We start from the raw sequence: 16,107 nt of genomic DNA, 5'->3' as shown, positions 1-16,107 counted from the left end.
AGAGAGACAGACAGCAAGATTTATACATATTTCAGCTGTTGAAACCTAAATATTAGTCTAGAAGAAATGTGAGATAATGTCTAGATTATTTTTATAGCGGAGATCAAGTTGATAAATTGCTTGGCTGGGTTGATGAGACAGTGGATTGCGCAGTCTGATGGAACAGATTAAATAGGCATTTTAACGTCATAGATTTAGCCAGTGGTTACTTGTGGAATAGAAACCAGCTGGAATGCGGTTTAACCAATGAGAATTCAGGATTAGACGCACCCGTTGTATATTGCTTAAATATATTATTCTAGTGGATGCATCACACTTACGCTGACCCTTTTTACATTTATTTTTACAAGTAGCACGTGTGTGCAAAAGCTGAATAATGTAGGCGCACAGTAATTTAGGAGCACAATGAAAAATATTCGAGATATTACATCTAGAATCCTTCAATCTTTCTAGGTGCACCTAAACACAAATTCTAGGTCATACAGGAAAATATTTAGGCGCATATGCGAGTAAAATGGTCACACTGTAGAGCCCTGTGCACATCATTTAGTAAATCCAAGGGAGATAATGGGAAGTCTAAGACAAGGCACCCAGAATATTGCGTGTTTCACATTCCGAACAGATAAACATCATTTGTGTATAGTTCACTTTCCTGGACTGAAACAACTTTATATGCATTTCGATTGTATCAAACAAACTAATTAATTCCATTAACTGAAAAGATAATGGAAAATAAATTAGAAGATTAAGTGCTTGTTTCAGGATAACATTTTTTGCCAATGCTTTCGAAGTATTTCAGAGTCCATTTGGACTTTCATGTTCAACAATCTCGTTTAGCTCCGCTGTTAACCATTAAGTGACCTAATTGGAGCCTGTGATGTAGGAACATCAGTGTGTACTTTGACCCTGTGTTTGTGTGTGTTTCTTCACTGCCTTTCTAACCCAGTCAGACATTAGGCCATTCACTTTCAGACCCTGACTTGAAATGGAATCTACCCCGGAACCATATCACTGTAGCCTGAGGGGATCTGTGTGTGTGTTTACCTGGTCCTGCTGGTAGATGTTAGGTGGTCCAGGGGAGGTGAAGTCTCTCAGGGTTGGAGTTCCAGGGGTGTTGGGGAACTCAGAGAAGCCTGACTGGCTGGAGTATCCTTGACCTGCTGGATGAACAACACACGACAGACACAGGTGGAAGTCTTCTGTTGCAAAACACTATTTCAATTGTAACTAATAGGATGCAATATAATTAATTTGCTGTGCAGTACCAGTCAAAAGATAGGACACACCTACTCATTCACGGGTTTGTCTTTATTTTTGACTATTGTCTACATTGTAGAATAATAATCAAGATTTCAAAACTATGAAATAACACATATGAAATCATGTAGTAACCAAAAATGTATATATTTTATATGAGACTCTTCAAAGTAGCCACCCTTTGCCTTGATGACAGCTTTACACTCTTGGCATTCTCTCAACCAGCTTCACCTGGAATGCTTTTCCAACAGTCTTGAAGGACTTCCCACATATGCGGAGCACTTGTTGGCTTCTTTTCATTCACTCTGCGGCCCAACTCATCTCAATTGGGTTGATGAAAGATTAGTGGAATCTGTGTGGGTAGCTGGACAGGTAGGATGACTGACAGTGAAGGTGAACAGGTGGTCACGTGTCAGGTGACAGAGGAATGGATGAGACTGAGGCAGGAATTCCTTTAACCATAAAGTGGTATATTTACTGAGTGGTGGATTCATGGACGCACAGAACTTCTGGATCCGATGGAGTTAAGGAAGTGAAAGCAGCGAGAACCGGTCGATGGCAATTTCCTCCTTTTATGGAGTTGAGATCTGTCGGACATTTCCACCTGACCTAATTAAAGCACCCCTGGCCCAGCTGAGTAAATGGCAATGCATTAAAGGATTATTCCACCAACTCCATGGGCCTTTTCTACAGCCACCCCAGAAATTTGTTAAATTCCACACTCTTCAAAAAAGGCTCATTGCTCCCCGTCCTCTGTCATCTCAGGGAGAGGAATTAGTCGGGCAACTGGCCGGATACATGTCCGGTTCTTCACCTGGATCTCCACGGATCTAACACGACCATCGGTCCCAGGCATGGTCTTAGTTATACGGCCCACCGGCCAGGAGGCTCGAGGCAGCTGAGGGTCCACCATCATTACTACTTGGCCAGTTTCCAGGCTGGCCATTTCTCTCCGCCACTTCCCTCTGTGCTGTAGACTTGGTAGGTAATCCCGAATGAATCGGGCCCAAAAATGGTCAGCTAAGATTTGGCTGTGTCGCCACCGGCGTCTGCCTACGAGGTTGGTATCAGCATTCATGGCTTGAGGAAGTGACGCATCTCGGCGTCCCATCAAGAGCATATTCGGTGTAACCGGATCGGGGTCAGCGATGTCTGCAGAGAGATTTCCCAAGGGTTTGGAGTTCAGAATCCCTTCCACCTCTATCAGGACGGTCCTCAAGACAGTTTGGTCCCCCAGGACGACTCGTAAGGACGTCTTTACAGATTTGATCTCTCGCTCCCATGTTCCTCCAAAATGAGGAGCGTCCGGAGGGTTAAATTTGAATGAGATTTGTTGGTCCATCAGCTGATCCTGGAGGCTGGGTTCCATGGCTTGGAAGGCTTCCTCCAACCTGGCTTCTCCTGCCTTGAAGTTTGTAACTCTGTCAGCCAGGATCTCGTAGGGTTTCCCCCGTCGGGAGATAAACCACCGTGGGGCCATGAGGAAGGCTTCCGTATCCAAACTCTCCAGCAGGTCCAGGTGGACACATCTGGTTGTCAAACACTTGAATAGAATGCTCCAGCGCTTTTCCACACGACGACCTAACTTGATCATCAAGGGGCCAAAGCAATCTACTCCTGTTGACCAGAAGGGTGGTTTAAGGAGGCGCAAGCGAGCACGGGGTAAATCTGCCATTTTGGGCACCGTAGCTCCGGCCCGCCATTTCTGACATTCTACGCAGGTGTATTTGTGCTTACTAATGGCTCCTCGTCCTCCAATTATTCAGTACTTCCGCCTCATCTCCCCATAGACCCTCTCTGGCCCTGGGTGGAGAAGCCGCTCATCATAACTCGAGGGTGTCTGGAGTCAAGGATAATTGGGTGGATAGCATCTGGGTCCAAAACCTCTGCTTGGCGCAGCCTCCCTCCGACACTGATCACTCCAAGGATTGGATCATATTCTGGGGCAAGAGAGAGAAGACGGCTGTCATTAGCCACTTCCCTACCGGCTTTCAGAGCTTTTAACTCCCCAGGGAAGCGAACTGCTTGTGCTTGCGGAGGAGTAGTGTCTCTGCCGCGAGGGAGGTGGGTATAGAAGCCACCCCATCTGAGGTCTGGTTTGTGGCGGCGATCAGATCCGGCAGTGTTTGAGATTGTGTTAGGTCAGGGAGAGCCGTTGTTGGTTCCGTAGAGATGCTGTAGCATTGGGCGGACTTCCTTAACTCATGAGCTTCAGTTGGTGGCGGAGGGGCCGCACGCCTGGGGGCTGTTGGCCACTCGTTCTCTGGTTGGGACAAGAATGGTGGTCCCAAGCTCCAGCGATGGGGTTGAGCCAGTTCCTGAAGGGTTTTACCTCTAGTAATGTCATCAGCAGGATTGTTTATGCTATCAACATACCTCCCGTCCTGGACTTCTGTTAGGTCTTGGATTTCCGCAATGCGTGATCCGACGAACACCTGCAGGACTCCGACTTGAGCCAGGTCAATACAGTGGTCGAATCACTCCAGTAGATGACCCTTTGGATTGGCAAGTTGAGCTCGGCTCGCAAGGTAGAGGCCAACTGGGCTCCGGAAAGGGCAGCACTGAGTTCCAGTCTAGGCATTGACAACTGCTTCTTGGGTGCGACCCTGGACCTGGCCATGACAAAGGAGACATGGGTGTGGCCTGCCTTATCCTCCACTCTAAGATAGGAAACCGCCGCATAAGCTCGCTCCGAAGCGTCACAGAACACATGCAGTTCCAGGCATGATCCCAGTTGGTCAGCACAGGATGGTACATAACATCTTGGCATTTGGACATCAGAGAGCTCCGTTAACTCCGTTTCCCAACAGATCCATCGTTCCACTAGGTCAGCCGGGTGGATTGGTTCATCCCAGTCCCTCTAGGTCTGCCACAGGTCCTGGACTAAGACTTTGGCCCGTGTTGTGTATGGCAGGATATACCCAAGGGGATCATATTGACTGGCCAGGGTCCGATAGATGGTGCGCAGAGTGGTGGTTTCGGTACTCAGGGATGAGCGGTGCTTATACCCCAGGGTATCCAGTATGCAGCTCCACCTCAGTCCTAGAGTGGGCTCTTCTGGGTTAGCACCAGACTGCGTTAGCCATAGTTCACTGCTACTGGACCTAGCTTGTGGCAGGAGGTGCTGGATAACCTCCGCTCAGTTACTAGCCCACTGTCGGACCTCAAATCCCCCTTTGGACAGCAGATTCCGTACTTTATCAAGGAGTGCTTTCGCTTCAGCCGTGGATGGGATGCTCTGTAAGCAGTTATCCACATATAAGGCATTTTCCACTGAATCCAATACTTCTGGGTCACTGTCTGGATGCTCCCGTGCGTGTCTCTGCAGAGCGTGTATGGCACAGCAAGGACTGCAGGTGGTGCCAAATGGGATTACCTGCCATTCATAGATTGTGGGCTCTGCATCTCGTTCCATATCTCGCCATATGAACCGGAGCAGTGTGGTGTCAGAAGGCAGTAAACAAATCTGATGAAACATGGCTTTGATGTCTCCACTGATGGCTGTAGAGTGCTGCCGGAACCGGAGAAGGACACCTAGCAAGGAAGGACCTAAGGTTGGTCCAGGGAGTAGACAGTCATTCAGGCTTTGACCAGCAGCTTGGAATGAACAGTTGAAGACAAGTCTATACTTCCCACCATGTTGCTGGATAACATGGTGAGGGAGATACCAGGATTCACGGAGTGCGTTTCCCTCTTCATGAGCTGTCACTTCCGTGACGTAGCCTGCCTTCACAAGGTTATGAATCTCTCGGTTATGAACTTCTGCAAGCGCAGGATTCTTCACCAGGCGTCGCTCTGTTCCACGCAGTAATGAGAGTACAGCCCGTGTCGTGGTTGCCAGAGGAGGATGGTTGCGCACCCGTAGCAGTGGTGTTGCATACCTGCGAACGACATCCATTTCAGTGGTGGTGGTGCTCTTCTCCAGGAGGTCTAATGCATAGGAGTCATGTTTCGAGCGAGTGACCTCCTGTAGCTTCCGGTTGGAGAAGGTGTCCATCATCCAAAGCATCTCAACATTCCGAAGGAGGTCAGTGGCTGCATCTGGATTGCTTCTGGTGAAGAGGACTTGCTGTGACTGTACAGCTTGGGTGGAGAGAAGTAGATGGGATGGACCTTGCACAGCCCAACCCAAGGATGTATGGACAGCAATGGGCCCTCCTTCTGGTCCAGCTCGTATAGGCTCAGTCGGGGTGACGAGATGTGGGTGGTCTGATCCAATCAGGATAAGTGGCGCTACTCTGGCCAGGTTAGGAAGAGGCAATCCTCGTAAATGAGGATATTGTTTCTGTAGAACACTTACCGGGCAGGAGTGCGCTGCGAGATTCAAGCCATCTGCCGTGAAGGCATTGGTGATGTTATAGGCCACGTCCCTGTTTGCTGAAGGTGAAATGCTAAAGGTTACAGCAGAGCCTTTCATTTGGATAACATCATGTCGCACCGTTCTGAGAATAAGGGTCTCGGGGTCCCCTCCAGGTTAAGCTGACGGGTGGCCGCCGTGAGAATGATTGTTCTTTCTGACCCATCATCTAGAACGGCGAATGTATCAATGCTTCTCCCTTCACTTTGCAGAGTGACCTTGACCACCTTCAACATGACCCTTGGAGACCGGTTCTGCTGGTCGAGGTACAGCTCCTTTGCAGCTCCTACCATGAGCATACTCTGCTCCTTCTGTGCTTGGGGAATTAGATCATGCAACACAGTGAGATGGATTTCTTTACAGCGGTTGCAGGGTTTCCTCAATGTGCAGGTCTCCGCCTTATGGCTACGGGCACACTTGTAGCGTCGCTCGCCTGAAGTGATCCAGGCCTTCATATGAGTTTGAGTGAGCTTCTTTATCCTGGGGCATGAGCCAAGGAAGTGCCCCTCACTATTGCAATATGGGCAGTAAAGGCTGGAATTTGATGTTCTTGCTCTTGAGAGGGGTCTTCTTCCCGGGTTCCTCCCCGGCCTCACTATTTAAGTACATGGTAGTGGGATTTGGCCTTTTCTGTCCCTCCTGGCGTTCAAACTCCTTCCTTCCCCCGGTGGCTATGGCTGAGATTGTGGCCTTGTGGGCGATGCTCTTCGCCTTTGCCTTCACCTCCAACCATGCGGCCAGGTCTCTAAGAGCATAGGTGCTTCTTGAGCCATCTTTCAGGATGCCCTTATTCAAACAATGTTCAATGAAACTCTCTCTGAGGTACACTGGAAGTTTGCTAAGAAGCCTGTCCACGTGGGAGCCACATTTCAGCTCGTTCCTGTCTTCTCCTTCAACGGATTGGAGCATCGAGGTCAGGGATTGGACAGCCAGGGAGAATTCTTGGAAGGCAGCATGGTCTCCCATTTTAATTGGAGACGTGTTCAGGATGTATCTCGCCTTCAGGGCCTGGAGAGCTGCAGTGTATGGTGTTGCGGAGTGCATAAAGGATTGGGCCAGCCTGTATGCACTGGGAAACCGCAAATGATCCATTAGTACTTGGTATTTGTAGCGTTCTGACAGATGACTGTGAATACCCAGTAGGCTCTCCAATGCAATTTCCAAAAGGACAAATTCACTCTCCTTTCCGTTTTCAAAGTATGGCAGTTTGGGTCTGGGAATTCCATAGGCTGAGGCTACTAGAAGTTTCATAATGTTGGCTCCCTCTTCTGGTTGCGTGAAGGATAAACCCGGGACTTCTGATGAGCCCACTGTGGCCTCATTGGGCCGGTCCCCTACTGTCCCAGACCCTCCATTTGTGGCAGCCGGAATTGGGCGAGAGCCCTCCAACCTGTTATTTGAGGACTGGCCTGGCCCTGGACGAAAGGAAAGATTTGCCTTGGTTAGTAATTGGCGGAAAGGCGAAGGAGTGATGCTTTGTCCAGATGGAGGAATGCTAACTTGTGTCACTGGCATAGAGGGCGTTGGCGGAGCGGCCGGTCTCCCGTGTTCCGTGTTGGCTGTTGATCCCGGAGCCTCCGGGGACTGTGTGCCATAATGTACCAGAGGGGCAGACAGGTCAGGTCCATGTGGAGGGGTGTTCAGGTCAACTCCCTGTTCGTTCCTCTCCAGGAAGGATGAGACCATCCGTGCCTCCTCCAATTCCCTTCTGGCTTGACGGTGCCGTCGCTGCTGTGCCAGGTCCTTGGCAATGAATTCCCGTTCCTGTAGAGCTCTACGGGCCTGCACATCCAATTGGTGACATCGTTCATCAGCCTGTCGTTCCTCCTCAATCTGACGCTCAATTTCCTCCAAAGCTAATAGTTTCATCCTCTCTTGTAGGACAGCGGTCTGTGAATCACTGAGGGCTAGTGAATGGCGGCTGCCATGGCCACTTCCAAAGGGGTATCCACTGGTCGAACTCCCACTCCGTCTGGAGTGCTTAGACGATTTCCCATTAGTTAAGGGGTGAGCGGAGCCTGCCTCAGGAAGCTGTTCGACCTGTGCGGTGGGAGTTATCTCCTCCATAGGTTCTTCATGTAGACCACTTTCCTGCTCCAAAGCAGTTTCCGGTCCTTGGCTCAAAGGAGATGGTTGATGGCTGAAACGTATAGTTGATCCATCAACACTGAGCTCTAGTGGGCTTGCCCTTTGATGTCGGAAACTCGACCACATAATCCTTAAGATAACCAGGTGCTTGCCTGGTTCTTCTGGTGCTGCTGGTGGTTGAGGATGAAGCCTTTGTTGCTTTAGGCTTAGCTCCTGGATATTTCCTTTGTTCCAAGACCTTTCCCTCAGCTGCTCTCTCCTCCTCTCTTCTTCCTTCCAGTGGAGACAATTCTTCCCTCTCCGACTCCATTTCCTTTTCACCTGTCTTTGGTTCAGTCATCATCCAGCTCGAAGGACCATTGAAAGATTAGTGGAATCTGTGTGGGTAACTGGACAGGTAGGATGACTGACAGTGAAGGTGAACAGGTGGTCACGTGTCAGGTGACAGAGGAATGGATGAGACTGGGGCAGGAATTCCTTTAACCATAAAGTGGTATATTTACTGAGTAGTCTGTGGTGGATTCATGGACGCACAGAACTTCTGGATCAGATGAGAGTTAAGGAAGTGAAAGCAGCGAGATCAGGCGATGGCCATTTCCTCCTTTTATGGAATTGAGATCTGTCGGACATTTCCACCTGACCTAATTAAAGCGCCCCTGGCTCAGCTGAGTAAATGGCAATGCATTAAAGGATTATTCTACCAACTCCATGGGCCTTTTCTACAGTTGAGGTCGTGATTGTGGAGGCCAGGTCATCTGATGCAGCACTTCATTACTCTCCTTCTTGGTCAAATAGCCCTTACACAGCCTGGAGGTGTGTTGGGTCATTGTGCTGTTGAAAAACAATTGATAGTCCCACTAAGCACAAACCAGCTAGGATGGCGTATCGCTGCAGAATGCTGTGCTGGTTAAGTGTGCCTTGAATTCTAAATAAATCACAGTGTCACCAGCAAAGCACCTCCACAGCATTACACCTCCTCCTCCATGCTTCACGGTGGGAACCACACATGCAGCGGTCATCCGTTCAAATATTCTGTGTCTCAAAAAGACAGCAGTTTGAACGAAAAATATCAAATTTCGATTACACCAGCTTTCCACTGGTCTACTGTCCATTGCTCGTGTTTCTTGGCCCAAGAAAGTCTCTTCTTCTTATTGGTGTCCTTTAGTTGTGGTTCCTTTGCAGCAATTCAACCATGAAGGCCTGATTCACGCAGTCTCCTCTGAACAGCTGATGTTGAGATGTGTCGGTTACTTGAACTCTGAAGCATTTATTTGGGCTGCCATCTGAGGTGCAGTTAAATCTCATGAACTTATCCTCTGCAGTAGAGCTAACCGTCCTCCTTTCCTTCGGCGGTCCTCATGAGAGCCAGTTTCATCATAGCACTTGCGACTGCACTTCAAGAAACTTTCAAAGTTCTTGAAATGTTCCGTATTGCCTGACCATGTTTTAAAGTAATATTTGAGCTGTTCTTGCCATAATATGGGCTTGGTATTTTACCAAACAGGGCTATCTTCTGTATATCACCCCTACCTTGTTACAACACAACTGACTGGCTCAAACCATTAAGAAGGAAAGAAATTACACAAATTAACTTTTAACAAGTCACACCTGTTAATTGAAATGCATTCCAGATGACTACCTCATGAAGCTGGTTGAGAGAATGCCAAGGCAAAGGGTGGCTATTTGAAGAATCTCAAATATAAAATATATTTTGATTTGTTTAACACTTTTTTGGTAACTACATGATTCCATGTGTTATTTCATAGCTTTGATGGCTTAAGAAAAACCCTGTAATGAGTAGGTGTGTAAACTTTTGACTGGTACTGAATGTGTGCCTGTCTCCTCCCTACCTTGGCTGTTGTAGTCAGGTGTGTTCCTGCCCCCAGGTGGTAGACCCTGGTAGGGCGAGGAGGCCGGTCCCAGGGCAGCTATCATCTCCATGACATTGGGCATCATCATGTGACTGGGGCTGACCGTCCGGCAGCGCTTCAACACAGGCCCGTCTGCTTCCTCCTTTATGTGGATGTCTGGTTTAATGGGCACCGGCCTCCAGCCACACACTGGATCAATGGTGATCTCCTCATAGTCCGAGCTGAGGAGGGAAGAGGAGGAGAGAAAGGTTAGTGAATGAAGAGAAAGAAGGTGAGAAAGATGAAGGGCCCATTTCAAGGACACCTAACTTTAGACCTCATTCTGGCTAAGTTAATGAACTAAAAATGGACATAGGACAGGCAAATTCAGATCTAGACCTCAAAGCTAGTTCCACTTCTGATGTATTTTAATTCTTCCCTTTTAAATGGACACCAGGTGGGTGTAATTCATTATCAGGTAGAACAGAAAACCAGCAGTAGTCTGGTCCTCCAGGCCCAGATATGAACACCCCTGTAGTAGGGGATGTGTACACAGACACACATTCTTTTCTTCTATCCTTGTGGGGACCTAAAACTGATTCCCATTCAAAATCCTATTTTTCCTTACCCCTAACCCGACCCTTACCATTCACCCCTAACCCGACCCTTACCATTCACCCCTAACCCGACCCTTACCATTCACCCCTAACCCGACCCTTACCATTCACCCCTAACCCAACACGACCCTTACCATTCACCCCTAACCCAACACGACCCTTACCATTCACCCCTAACCCGACCCTTACCATTCACCCCTAACCCGACCCTTACCATTCACCCCTAACCCGACCCTTACCATTCACCCCTAACCCGACCCTTACCATTCACCCCTAACCCAACACGACCCTTACCATTCACCCCTAACCCGACCCTTACCATTCACCCCTAACCCGACCCTTACCATTCACCCCTAACCCGACCCTTACCATTCACCCCTAACCCAACACGACCCTTACTATTCACCCCTAACCCGACCCTTACCATTCACCCCTAACCCAACACGACCCTTACCATTCACCCCTAACCCGACACGACCCTTACCATTCACCCCTAACCCGACACGACCCTTACCATTCACCCCTAACCCGACCCGAACCTTACCATTCACCCCTAACCCGACCCGACCCTTACCATTCACCCCTAACCCGACCCGACCCTTACCATTCACCCCTAACCCGACCCGACCCTTACCATTCACCCCTAACCCGACCCGACCCTTACCATTCACCCCTAACCCGACCCGACCCTTACCATTCACCCCTAACCCGACCCGACCCTTACCATTCACCCCTAACCCGACCCGACCCTTACCATTCACCCCTAACCCGACCCGACCCTTACCATTCACCCCTAACCCGACCCGACCCTTACCATTCACCCCTAACCCGACCCGACCCTTACCATTCACCCCTAACCCGACCCGACCCTTACCATTCACCCCTAACCTTACCATTCACCCCTAACCCGACCCGACCCTTACCATTCACCCCTAACCCGACCCGACCCTTACCATTCACCCCTAACCCGACCCGACCCTTACCATTCACCCCTAACCCGACCCGACCCTTACCATTCACCCCTAACCCGACCCGACCCTTACCATTCACCCCTAACCCGACCCTTACCATTCACCCCTAACCCGACCCGACCCTTACCATTCACCCCTAACCCGACACAACCCGTACCATTCACCCCTAACCCGACACAACCCTTACCATTCACGCCTAACCTGACACAACCCTTACCATTCACCCCTAACCTGACCTAACCATGAACCCCTCACCCTTACTGGAACTCTAAACCTAAACCCTAAGCTTAAACTAGCATTTGTCCTCATGGGGATGTGGGAAATGTCCCTACGAGGGAGAATTGTCCTTGTTTTACTATTCTTGTGGGGACTTTGGGGGATTTTAGGTCCCCACAAGGATAGAATGACCCCTCCCCCCCACACACACACTTACTTCTGTATGTAAATTAGAATCCCCAGCATGTACTGGTCCACTTCTAGTCCCTCCAGTAGAGCGCTCTTACTGTGGAGTGGAGACACGGTCAGGTTAACTAAGAAACAACAGGTCTACCTATGGGAAAAACAGTAAATGGTTGTGTTAACCTACTTGCACACAGGGCATCTCCAGGTCCCTCTCTCACAGTTCAACTGCAGGTACGACTCCAGGTCAAAACACTGCAGAGAGAGACAGACAGACGTTTAGGGTGCGTTTGTGTGTCTCTAGTCTCTCACCTGGATGTTTAGAGTTATAGTATGTAAGTTCTTGTGGGAGTATGTGTATGTTTTCACCAGTGTGGGTGTGTCTCGCTCACCTGGATATGTCTACAGTCATGTCCCCGTGCGGGCAGCTGGATGCGTCTGAAGGTGATGGGACATTTCAGAGAGACTTTGATGGCTGTCTGCTCCACACCATCCTCTCCGTTCAGCCCTGTGGTTCCAGGGATGGTCCCACTATTGAAGTTCCTCTTAACTGAGGAGAGGGACATGGCGGGGGAGACGACAAGGCAGGCCAGAAAATAGGTGAGACTGCGACAAAATCTGTCTTTCTGAGCACCAACCAGGCAGTCAATCAAGTGTGTGTTTGTGTGTGTGTGTGTGTGTGTGTGTGTGTGTGTGTTCCACTCACTCTTAGACACACAGTGCTCTGCGGGCAGTAATCTCTTCTTCATTAAACCTTGCAGAACTGAGCGTACTGATGGCCTGTGGACCAGCTGCAACACAAACAGGTGGGACTGGAGGGAGACAGAGTGAGATGAGAAGAAAGGGATGGGGGAGAGAGAGAGACAGGGTGAGGTTCATTTGGATCCTGCATAACACTTATAGACCAACAGATGTGCACATCCAGCATGCAAAATTTGCCAGGTGAAGTACTTTTCTGGCTGTAAACTGGTTGTTAAGATATCATAAAACCAGATTCCATCCAACCTGTCTCTGTTACAACCAGGTAAAGAAAGATTTTTCATGACAAGACCAAGATGTTGTTGCTAAGACCTCATATTTTGGTTTTCTGACCAGATAAAGATTTTATAAAGACGTTAACAAAACATGCTTATAGAACCAGTATACCACCTAACCATGACATCATTAAAGCAAACAGTTTTGCCCACTATGCAAAACATGTCCCATGCACCCCCCACTTACGCAGCAGCAGGCGGTGACGGTGATCTGGATGGTGTTGCGTCCCGGCTGACACACCTGCTTGAGGTAGAGGGGCTTGTGGGACGTCTTGTTGTCGCCCCTCTCGATGGTGAGCGGTGTGGCGTTCACACTCACCTGTAAGCAAGGACCAGAAACCTACATGACAGACAGGTGAATGGAGGGTCGGCTAACACGCTAGTCACAGTCGTCACACTGGCCTCAGAGCAGGAGTGCTGATCTATGATCAGGTAACCGCTGTCCATATGCTCGTATTCGTTATGAGCTAAAAGGACAAACGGATCCTAGAGCAACACTCCTACTCTGAGACGATTTATGAACATGGCCTTGTGCAGCATTGTGGAACGTTTGAACAGAAATATGTTGTGTAGAACAGACATCCAGAGTAGAGATATTGAGTAAGGAATCATCAGTTTCATTGATGTATTTCTATCTACAATGTTCAGTACCTTGTACCCTACTGAATGCTACCCTGTGGCTCAAATGGCTAGCTAATTCACAGTTGTCTTTCATCAACTTGTTAACCCAGAAACTAAGGCTGGATTAACACTAGATCAGGGGTGGGCAATTCCAGTCCTCGAGGGCCTGATTGGTGTCACACTTTCTCCGTCCCTAGCAAACACAGCTGATTAATCAAATGGCATTCTAAACTGAAGATCATGATTAGGTGATTATTGAGGTCAGGTGTGTTTGCTGGGGCAAACATGTGACACCAATCAGGCCATTGAGGACTGGAACTGCCCACCCTTGCACTAGATGAACTCTGCTGAGACTCCACAACAACTTTGAGATTTCGGTGCATGCCAGAATTTGTAACTTTACGCAAGCATAAGTGAGAGCGCTTAGGGGAGCGTAATCCCAGCCTAACCCATTCTGATTTGGATGTGTGTACATGCACATAGATCCAGTTGTATGTGAAAAAATTAAACCCTGCTATCATGGGAAACATCTTATGCTTTGATCGCTCTCCCTCGCTCTCGCTCTGTGTGTGTGTGTGTATATATTTGAATGGGTACCTGTACGTGTGATTGTACCTGTACGTGTGATTGTACCTGTACGTGTGATTGTACCTGTACGTGTGATTGTACCTGTACGTGTGATTGTACCTGTAAGTGTGATTGTACCTGTAAGTGTGATTGTACCTGTAAGTGTGATTGTACCTGTAAGTGTGATTGTACCTGTACGGAAGCGGGCCAGTTAGTGTTCATCTGCCGGTCCTCATGGTGATAACACTTAAACTGCAGCTCCAGGTCAGGCCTAGGACACACACAGTCAAAAGATTCACGCACACACACCAGTGTCATTAGTTAATAATGTGGTAAAACTCTAAACTCCACGGTATTAAAAAACACTGGATCACGTCACAGAAACGGCTGAGTGATTGGTTGAGAGGCGTTGGGCTCTGACCTCATCATGAGGGTTTTGTAGACAGAGTCTCGCAGCTGGAAGGCATGGTTGCTGACTGCCAGGTTGTGCTCCAATCGGAACGGCTCCAGCACCACGCCGTCGCGCACCGGGAAGGTCAGCCGCAGGTCGTCGCTAGGGTTACCTAAACAGGGGGAGGGGAATGAGAGTGCACAGGTACTTAACCTATGAATTGGTCCCAGGGTCATGTTCATTAAGGAACACAAAGGAACATTTTGCAAAGGAAAACAAAAATGTGCATTTCTTACTGGACACGTCCAGGCAGTCTCTTCTCATTTCAGTCTGTTTTTTTCCCCGGTTTGATGTCTAATGAACACGACCCAGGTCTCTCTCAATACATTTCCATTAGTCCAATAACATGATAAAGGAGTGTGTGCTGCAGTAAGTATCTCACCAGTGGGGGGCTGTAGGGAGTTGATGTTGGGCTTGATGTCAGGGCCTTGGGGGAGGTAGGGGGGCTTGATGTCAGGGCCTTGGGGGAGGTAGGGGGGCTTGGTGTCCGGTCCAGGCCCACCGGGTGACAGGTAGGGGGGCATGCTGCCTGGAGTCATGGGAGGGGTTGGGTTACCCCCCAAAGGAGAACTGGGGTACCCCGGCATCACTCGGCCACCCTGCTGAGGGAGAGTTTTAAATAGAAGATATCATCATAAGGCTACAATACATAAAGTGAAAGGTGGATACCTTGTCAGTTGTACAACTGAATGAAAGGTGGATACCTTGTCAGTTGTACAACTGAATGAAAGGTGGATACCTTGTCAGTTGTACAACTGAATGAAAGGTGGATACCTTGTCAGTTGTACAACTGAATGAAAGGTGGATACCTTGTCAGTTGTACAACTGAATGAAAGGTGGATACCTTGTCAGTTGTACAACTGAATGCAATCAACTGAAATGTGTCTTCCGCATTTAACCCAACCCCTCTGAATCAGTTACTGTATAACACTACGGCTATAAAGACATGCATGAACACAGATTCAATTGTATATTAATTATTTAATTGTCAACTCTAGTCAACAATTTTTAGATGAGTAGCATACAGCAATTGTGATTTTTTTTATTTTTTTTTACAGACAATCATCTCCGTTGTCCATCATATGTCAACGTATGACTTGCATTGAAAAACCATTTAGCTCAATCTAATTGCTGACACAAAATCCCTGTGTGCCACAGCCTAACATGTTCTTTATTTGGATCGCCAAATTACAATTATATTATAAAATTACATTTGCAAAGGACCCAAACATTCCAAAGCAAAGGACCATCTCCTCCACACCGCTAAGCTACACACACACAAGGTGGCTTACCGCATTGACAGCAGCCTGTGTGAAGGCGTTGTAGCCTCCTGGTGGCATGTTACCCTGCTGCCCATTGTACTGCTGCTCCTGTTTAAACACACACACAATAATCAGTTGTGTTGGAGTGCCAGTAGGAGGCACTCTTAACTCTATTCTAAAAAATATATTTATCCCAATGCCCCAGGGCAGAGATTGGGGACATTGCCCTGTGTAGGGAGCCATCACTAAAGATCCCATGGCACTTATCGTAAGAGTAGGGGTGTTATCCTAGGTGTCCTGGCTAAATTCCCAATCTGTCCCTCATATCATCATGGCCACCTAATCATCCCCAGCTTCCAGTTGGCGCATTCATCCCCCTTCCTCTCCCCTGTAACTATTCCCCAGATCGTTGCTGTAAATGAGAATTTGTTCTCAGTCAACTTACCTGGTAAAATAAGGGTTAAATAAACCATGAAAAAACATCAGCACAAGATCGGCATCACCACAGACACTAAGAGGTAGCGGTCAATAACATGTAGCGATTAAGAGCATTTGGCCAGTAACTGAAAAGGTCGCTGGTTCAAAACCCTGAGCAGAGAAAGTGACTAAATCTATTGGTGCCCTTGAGCAAGG

At 48.5% G+C, this 16,107-nt stretch overlaps 1 protein-coding gene across 34 annotated transcripts in view; it reads right to left on the bottom strand.

The window, feature by feature from the left end:
* The window catches only part of LOC109868619 (zinc finger MIZ domain-containing protein 2), a 43,100-nt gene that overhangs the window by 8,866 nt on the left and 18,127 nt on the right, over positions 1 to 16,107 (bottom strand). For 5 of the 34 annotated variants that reach the window (XM_020458311.2, XM_020458313.2, XM_020458304.2 and 2 more), the window contains 11 exons: positions 15,505 to 15,582; positions 14,595 to 14,814; positions 14,183 to 14,324; positions 13,936 to 14,032; positions 12,761 to 12,913; positions 12,246 to 12,351; positions 11,932 to 12,089; positions 11,727 to 11,794; positions 11,574 to 11,642; positions 9,553 to 9,794; positions 1,045 to 1,160 (listed from right to left, as the gene is read on the bottom strand). In XM_020458311.2, coding sequence (XP_020313900.1) covers positions 1,045 to 1,160; positions 9,553 to 9,794; positions 11,574 to 11,642; positions 11,727 to 11,794; positions 11,932 to 12,089; positions 12,246 to 12,351; positions 12,761 to 12,913; positions 13,936 to 14,032; positions 14,183 to 14,324; positions 14,595 to 14,814; positions 15,505 to 15,582 — 1,449 coding nt within the window. The remainder of the gene's footprint in view (positions 1 to 1,044; positions 1,161 to 9,552; positions 9,795 to 11,573; positions 11,643 to 11,726; positions 11,795 to 11,931; positions 12,090 to 12,245; positions 12,352 to 12,760; positions 12,914 to 13,935; positions 14,033 to 14,182; positions 14,325 to 14,594; positions 14,815 to 15,504; positions 15,583 to 16,107) is intronic. The other 29 variants (XM_031803250.1, XM_031803265.1, XM_031803251.1 and 26 more) reach the window with 15 other exon arrangements.

The sequence above is a fragment of the Oncorhynchus kisutch genome, linkage group LG23 (genome assembly GCF_002021735.2).
Source record: "Oncorhynchus kisutch isolate 150728-3 linkage group LG23, Okis_V2, whole genome shotgun sequence".
In the NCBI taxonomy this organism is placed as follows: domain Eukaryota; kingdom Metazoa; phylum Chordata; class Actinopteri; order Salmoniformes; family Salmonidae; genus Oncorhynchus; species Oncorhynchus kisutch.
The sequence above is the reverse complement of the archived record's forward strand: the minus strand, read 5'-3'. Positions and strand labels throughout refer to the sequence as shown.